Here is a 7,742-nt window from a genome sequence, read left to right as displayed (position 1 = left end):
CTCAAGGTCAATACAGGCTTATGCCTGATGATGCCAGAGCCTCTGACAACAGTGAAAACAGCAGAAAGCACTCAAGAAAACCGTCAACAGAGAAAACCAGAGAAGGTTTAGTATTCCGCCACAACTTAAAAAAAGATATGAAATAATACCAATATAAAACATTGCATAGCAAATCACGTTTGTACAAAATCCAGTAAGAAAACATAATTTTATCATTTAAGATGATTCATAAAATACACTTTGCTGAGAAGCAAATCAACATCATAAACAGTGACGATCTCCCGAGCACAGCAGAGAGACACGAGCCCCGCGCTTCTCGGCGCCGTGCCCTCGCTGAGGACGCCCGCGGGGCTCGCCGCGTGGCTGGCGCCGAAGTAAGAGCGGTCAGGAGCACGGCGCCCCCTCCACCCTCGGCCACGCTCACCAGTGGCCCCAGCAAGGCACGAGGGGAGGAGCGGCCAGAGCACGTGAGTCTGTCCCCGTGCTGCGGCAGGAGGGCCGTGCCGGCCCCTCCGGCCACCACTTCACTGGTAGGTGACCTTCACGCAGAAGGCCTCTTCGTTTTTGTCTTCGTGGTCGTTGATGTAAATCAGAATCTCTTCCTCCCCGGCGCTCTGGCGAGATGCAAACCGCAGGCCGATGGTGTAGGTCTCTCCTCCCCCAACCTAGACGCACGCAGGTAAGCATCAAATCCTAGCCCCACCCCAGCCACTACTCTCTCTATTCCGGCAAGTTCTACATGCGCAACCCCAGGCTGACGGAGGATGTTAAGCTGAGGCTCCAGCCCCGGGTGCAGGGTGCGTGCGGGGCCGCCAGGCACCAGATGTTCCGAACTCCTTTCGCAGAGTCCCCGGCCACACCTGCTCTTCCCACGGCCCCGGGGGACGCTTCCCGACTGAGGAAACGCCCTCCCCTGGCCGCCAGGCTGCCAGCGCCGTACTTGCCTTGAAATACCCACAACGGAGGAAAGGCTAATTTGCAGGGCACTTGCAGATGAAAGCGCTGATAAAGTGAGGGCAGGCTGGCCACCAGAACCCCCACAATGGTGCCCAGATAGGGGGGCCCCAGACGCACAGGCAGAAGAGCTCAGTGAGGGGTGTCCGCTCCCCCCACCCCAGTTCAGAACGGCTCTGCTCCCTCCCGGGCTCTCAAGACCGTCACTGGATAGAAATGCTCCTAAACGCGGTGCTCACCTCACACCGCAGGGTCCAAGGGGCCCCCACACGGCCCCCCCGCCCCCCGCCCGGCGTTGCGCACCTGGAAGGACTCCTCCCTGAACTGCAGCAGGTCCGGGCGGTCGCTGAGCAGGCGGTAGGTCCTCGGGGTGGGGTAGGGGTTGGTGTAGGTGATGCGCTTGTTGGCGCCCTTGCCTTCCCCTGCGGCCAGCGTGATCTCGAAGGCCTGTGGGGGCGAGGACAGTCACCCTTCCCGAGCCGGCTCAGCTCGTGCGGCCCAACTTAGGGCACGTCCACGAATACGACAGACGGGGGCTCACCGTACAGGAGCAGCCCCACCGCCACCCCCAGGCCACAGGCGGCGGAGAAGGCAACCCCCGCCTGAGATCGGGTCATAGGACCAGGTGACAGGTGACGAACCACCCATACCCTGTGGCCCAGCACATTGCCCCCTCCCCCACTGACCTTGGAAATGAGAGGAGGGCGGCACGAGAGGCACACGAGCCACGAGGCCACCAGCTGGTGGTAGTCCACATCGACCAGGTTGAGGTGGATGAACCGGGTCCCCGCCCTGCGGGGCGTCACGCCCACATGCAGGTCCTGCACCCCGCGAGGGGGCAGCACGAACACACCTCTGGGGTCAGTCTTCGAGAGCGGAAGAGAACCGGGTCAGGACACGGCCCCTCGCGCTGTGCAGACCAGGGCTTCCTGGACGCCCGCGGCGCAGGGAACGAAGGGAATCCGAAGGGAATCCCAAGGGAATCCCAAGGGAACCCCAGCCGTTCCGGGGTGGGGAGGCCCATGTGCCCTGCACGAGGTCAGCAGGGGCCCGAGGGACAATGCCAGCCTCGCCCTCGGCGTCACTGTGCGGCACGGTCCACATCGCCACCCATGCGGGCAAGTGCCCCCGTTGTGTGACGGTCCCCTGAGCACCAGGGCTGCCCCGGCAGGGGAGACCTCAACGAGCTCCTCTCTCCACCCTGGCAAGAGGCAGGGAGTCCGCACAGCCCCCGTGACCCGGATTCTAAATTAACTGCAGAGTCGCTTTTAGCATTTACCTTCCACCAATCCTAAATATCGGCCTTTGGGGTTTCTAGGTCACTCATCCAGGATGGCGTATCTACCAACCTGAATGAAGACGGCCAAGCCCCAAGCCTGTTCTCGGGACTCAGGCCGGCTGCAGCCAGTCCCCACGCCGTCCGTTCCCAGGGTGGGGTGAGGGTGAGGAGAGGCCAGAGAACACCCAGCGACCTACTGTCAGCTCCTGGGGGTGTGAGGTGAAAGCTCGCACTCTCCTAACCGCCTGTGTCCCCCGAAGGACAAGGGACAGGCGGGTCCGCTGGCCTGTGACGCAGGACACGTCCACGCGCTGTAAGGAGTGGAGGTGGATCCGCCATATTTGGACAGGTGTCGCCAGCCAGCGATCCCTGTGCGGGACGGAAGCACCAAGCGTGAGAGGGAAGCCAGGAGGAGGCCGACAAGGTGGCCAGGAGGACAGGGGCCAAGGGGACAGGGTGGAGCCCGGCCGCCGTCACGTTCACACCACTTGGACTCTCCACCACGACACCCTGCACGGATGACGACGAGGGCTTCTGCCAGAAATCAACAATCCCAAACCAGGGGGTCTGGGGCGAAGCGCGTAACATGGAAGTGCATGTGGGCCTAGAGGCCACGCGGGCCTGAGCTCGAGGGCCCCATCCTAGCTGCCTGGGGTCACAGGACACGGACCCTTCCTGTGAGTGGGGCTCAGGAGCGCTGCCCCTTGTCCACACAGCCCGAGACGGGCCCTGAGCTCAGTTAGCCCTGCCCCAGTCCCGGACGTGCTATTCAAAAGCCCCCAGCCGGCCCCAGTTTTAAAGGGTCCTCAAGGGGTTGGGATAGGAGACTTCCAAAGAAAAGGTAAAGGAAAAGGGTCATTTCGACTGAGTGAGAGAAGCAGGAGGTGATGTGATCACCATCTCAGGCATCGAAGGACAATGGCCGCCACCTCCTGTCTCCCCTCGTTGGAACCAGGCACCGTTCTAGCGCAGAGAGCACCTTGGAGGGCTCTCTGTGCGTCCCCCAGGCTGCCGGTGCCTCTCTGAGCAGAGGGCGCCCTTTGCGAGGCTCCTGCCAGTCCTGGAGTCTCACCTCCCGTGACCAAAGACCCGACAACGACCCCCGTCAGGAGCTCAGGAAGGCTTGGGCCGGCCCTTCCAATGCCAAAGCCAGAAGTTTCTCACCCACGCCCGCCCCTCCAGACCTCCGGGGTTCAGGTTCTCGGACTTACGTGTAAACGAGGACAAAGAAGTCTTTGCTCTCTGGGCTCCGACCACTAGCCACCTTCAAGAACACGTCCCGTGGCTCCCCAGGGCCCTGCCGGACACAGGCACACCCTAAGGACACCGCCTGCCTGCCCACTCCGAGCCCAGCCCCCGGAGCCACACGAAGTGAAAACAGGCATGAACCAGGCTCCCTTCCCCCCAACAGGTGTTTAATTTTCAGTATTAGTCAGAATTCGCTATCTTTTTTTACTGCCAAAAAGAAAATCATTAACTTCTCGATTTCATATTGAGTTCAATAATTATATTCTGCAGGAGACTTTATCCAGTTTCCTAACCAGTCATAATACAATTATTGCCATTATTCTTTACACAATGGCAATTAATAAGTGGTTTAATTACCACTCAATCTATTCACTCTGCTTCACGCCTTTTTTCTTTCATTTAAATTCAGATCATCAAAGAGCTGATCTCCTAGCAGAAGAGATGAGAATTCATGCATAAAGCTCCCACAAGGATGTCCAAATAGCCCTTGAGCACCTGAGAAAGACACCACTTAATGGAAACCTCACAATGAAGAGGCCGCAGGAGGTCAGGGGCTTGGACGACAGGAGGAGGGCTGGCTGGGAGATGGGCTAAGCGGGACTTACCACATTCTGGGTCTCACAAATGACGTTCGGGTCACTACATCGGACATGGACCTGGGGTTCTTCGCCAGGTCTTCCCACAGGAGCACCTGGTGAGGGGGATCATCCAAACAAACATCTTGGGGAGCCCGGGTGGCTCGGTCGGTTGAGCGTCTGACTTCGGCTCAGGTCATGAACTCACAGCTCTGTGAGTTCGAGCCCCGTGTCGGGCTCTGTGCTGATGCCTCAGAGCCTGGAGCCTGCTGTGGATTCTGTGTCTCCCTCTCTCTCTGCCCCTAACCCGCTCACATTCTGTCTCTGTCTCTCTCAAAAATGAATAAACATTAAAAAAAAAATCTTTTCTAGACAGGCCTGGCCCGTCACAGGGGCTCAACAGATGCCCGCTGGGCGGTGGGCAATGCCACCCTACCCCAGTCCCGCCTGCTGGGGCACCGGCACCTCCGCTGGGAGCCGCGGCCTCGGGGCCTTCTCCAAAGGGAGGGACCAAAGTAAACGGGGGGCAAGGGGGAGACGACGGACCAAGGCGCCGTCGTGCTCTGAAAGCACCGGGCCAGAGCCACGCAAGTGAGTCGGGAGCGGGAGGCACGCGCGTCCTCCCCGCACAGCCCTCGGGGCCGAGAAGGCACCAGCAGCCGGCCAAGGACACGCCCCGACATCTCAGAGCACGCGGGAAGGTGGCCGTTTCAAAATCCAGAATCCAAAATTCAAAACGGCAGAATGTACGGACGGGTCACAGGTTGGAGTCCGAGCATCGGGGGATAACACGATGATGCCACTCGTGCCCCTCGGGGAAAGGCCCCTTCCCGTCCGTGGAGCCTGGCAGACGCGCGCCGCGGGGACAGCTGGGACCTGCCTGGGAGCGTGTGCCAGGGGGGCAGGCGGATGGCCTTCTTCAGGAAGGTGAGCTCCGGATGGTAGAAGCGGAAGACCTGGTCCGCCGCGGGGGGCTGGGTCTCCACGGTCACGCAGAGCACGGCGATGGGCTTGCCGCCGCCGCCCCGGAACACGACCTGCGGGAGCGGGAGGCGCCAGCGTCAGGACCGGCCCGCAGGCCCCGGAGAGCCGCACGCGCCACACCCCACGCCGGTCTGGTCTCCGCGGCCCGCTCGCCCCCGGGGGCGGGGGAGGGGCGGCCGCATCAGAAACGGGGCAGAGTCCGCGGCGACGTACGCCCACGCCGAAGGGGCGGCACCCGGCACGTGGCTGCACGCGGGCACGCCCCTGGGACACACGGGTCACGCGGGGCCGCCGCGACTGCCACTTCTCATCAGCCAGCCACGCCCCTCAAGCGCCGCTGACCAAGGTTTGCGGCCCAACGTCAGCCTCATCCCCCTCCACCAGGCGTGCGCCCCGGGAAGGCGCTCGGGGGCCTGACGCTAGCGGAGGGCAGCGGAGCACGGGCTGTTTGATTCCGGGCGGTAAAAGGGGGCTGTACCTAAAGCAGAATGGCTACAAACATAAACTTCCTTTAAAAAAAAAAAGTTACCTAACTTCTCTATCCCAAAGAGGCACTGCTGTGGACGACTGACAGGTGTCTTCCTTCCCCGAGCCCTCCAGGCCCCTGAACGGGGGCAGGCAGGCAACCTTCCCACGTCCCCAGAGAGCCTGGGCCTCCATTCAGCCCCTCCACACACGGGACAGACGTTCCGCGCGGGCCTGTTTGATCGTGGAATCCCTCAGATGTACACACATACAAAGCCAGCCGTGTAAAACTACGTTCAAGCCGCAAATCGTAACAGGACGGCCACCAAGAGCCCACATCCCCGCGGCGACAGCCCCGCCATCCACACCGCTGAGCCCTGGGTGCCCCGCCAGCCCCGCCCGAAGAAGCCGCCCTTCCAGACTCCAGGGGCGCCGTCCTGGCTTTTCTTTGCTGGTTCCCCACCTTCGGCCCCTGGAGCAGAGCTGCGCGTGGTTGTGCCTATTCGGACCTTCACCCGAAAGGTCTCCGTCCCTGTCTCACGCGTGCTCACCCGGCTGCGAGAGCAGCTCCCACGGGCCCATCATCTGTGCCCGGACCCTCTGGCCAGAACTGCACCCAACGCTGAGACTTCAAGCCAAACACCTCCACGCATGGATCCAGCTGCCCATGCAGGGCCAGGTCTCTCTACCCCCCTGCTCTCACAGCTGGGCCCCCCCACACCAGGTCTCTGCTCCCCAGGCGGCTCCTGGAAGCACAGAGGACAGCCAGGCTCCGGAGAAGGGAAACTTCCGGTCAGCCTCACCCAACAGGAGCTCTCCCTACAGCGGGGCTTGGATCCAGAGTGCGACCGTCCACACCGCAGACCCTGAACGGCAGGATGGCGCCCTCCTCGAGACAAGTCTCAGGCTCACCACCCACACTGAGCCCCCGAGTCTTAGGATTTCTGGCTTCTTCCCTCTGTTCCCTAGCACAAGTGGGGGCGAGTAGCCGCTTTCTGCCATTTCTGCCTCCTTGAAGGCTTCGAATTCTGGTTTTACCCTTCCAGTGACTTGGTAACATCAGGAGTTAGCCTAGTTAACGGTGCTTTGAAAGGGAGGGCGGTGCCAGAGGGAGGGCAGGTCCAGCGTCCAAGGCCGGCCTCAGCCGAGAAGCAGCAAATATAAACCTGCGTTCACAATGAGACTCCAAAAACTGGGCCATCTCTGGAGGTTGCTAGGGTACAATTCATTATTTTGAAAACTGATAAATAAAATGAAAGAGTCCAACATGGACCCTGACTTTCTGGTGTAAAGTATCTTTCAGGCACAGGGCGCCTGGGGGGCTCAGTCGGTCGGGCGTCCGACTTCGGCTCAGGTCATGATCTCACGGTTCATGAGTTCGAGCCCCATGTCGGGTTCTGTGCTGATAGCTCAAAGCTTAGAGCCTGCGTCAGATTCTGGATCTCCCTCTCTCTCTGCCCCTCATCCACTCACGCTGTCTCTCCGTCCCTCTCTCTCTCTCTCTCTCTCTCTGTCAAAAATAAACATTTTTTTTTAATTTAAAAAAAAAAGACGACATTTCAGGGCAACCGCACTGCTGGTGGGAAATGCTTATTTCCAGCAGAATCACAGCAAACAAGCACAGGGAGAAGGAGAAAAGTTGAATCGCCCCGTTTTCCACCCTGAAAATGAGCGTGGGCAATGAGTCTGAGGTGGACAGCAGAGGCAGGGCACGGGATCACTGGCCCGGACTCACACAGACCAGAGACAGGCGACCACAGAGTGGACTGTTGGCGGCACGGCAGGGACAGTGGCACCGTCCTCACGTGTCAGGCACACAGACTGAGGCAATCGTGGATGAGCTCCTAAGATTTCTGGGGTTTGCTTTCAAACTCCAAATTCACGTAAGGAAAAGGTATCAGCCTCTCGGATTTCATCGACAGCCCTAATAAAGCGCTGACGTATTCCTTAAGGCAAAGCTGTGCCTCCACGTCTAGGTAAAATACAGCCATTTGCACTGGTGATGGGGCCGTGGGCACCAGCTGCCACCACGGTGAGACGGGGACACAGGCCTGCCATTGGGAGCTGGCTCCTCATCTGGGATTCACTGGAATCCTCTGTCCTCGGCAGCGATGGGGCAAAATCTTGTCCCTTCTGTTTTTACTTTCAAACTACTTCAAACGGGCATTTGTCTCCCCCAGAAAAGCTTCAGAAACTCCTAACAACAAGCGTCCCAAGCTCTCACTGAGAACATTCTG

General features: G+C 59.9%; 1 protein-coding gene across 1 annotated transcript in view; it reads right to left on the bottom strand.

Moving 5' to 3' along the window:
* Positions 1 to 203: 203 nt before the first annotated feature.
* NPHP4 (nephrocystin 4) overlaps positions 204 to 7,742 on the bottom strand; it is a 110,159-nt gene continuing 102,620 nt past the window's right edge. The window contains exons 26-32 of the mRNA XM_047868911.1: positions 4,937 to 5,093; positions 4,087 to 4,172; positions 3,445 to 3,530; positions 2,431 to 2,602; positions 1,641 to 1,820; positions 1,258 to 1,401; positions 204 to 665 (exon numbers count right to left, since the gene is read on the bottom strand). Of these exons, the coding sequence (XP_047724867.1) occupies positions 525 to 665; positions 1,258 to 1,401; positions 1,641 to 1,820; positions 2,431 to 2,602; positions 3,445 to 3,530; positions 4,087 to 4,172; positions 4,937 to 5,093 (966 nt within the window). The 3' untranslated portion in view covers positions 204 to 524. The remainder of the gene's footprint in view (positions 666 to 1,257; positions 1,402 to 1,640; positions 1,821 to 2,430; positions 2,603 to 3,444; positions 3,531 to 4,086; positions 4,173 to 4,936; positions 5,094 to 7,742) is intronic.

Source organism: Prionailurus viverrinus, chromosome C1 (assembly GCF_022837055.1).
Source record: "Prionailurus viverrinus isolate Anna chromosome C1, UM_Priviv_1.0, whole genome shotgun sequence".
Taxonomy (NCBI): domain Eukaryota; kingdom Metazoa; phylum Chordata; class Mammalia; order Carnivora; family Felidae; genus Prionailurus; species Prionailurus viverrinus.
The sequence above is the reverse complement of the archived record's forward strand: the minus strand, read 5'-3'. Positions and strand labels throughout refer to the sequence as shown.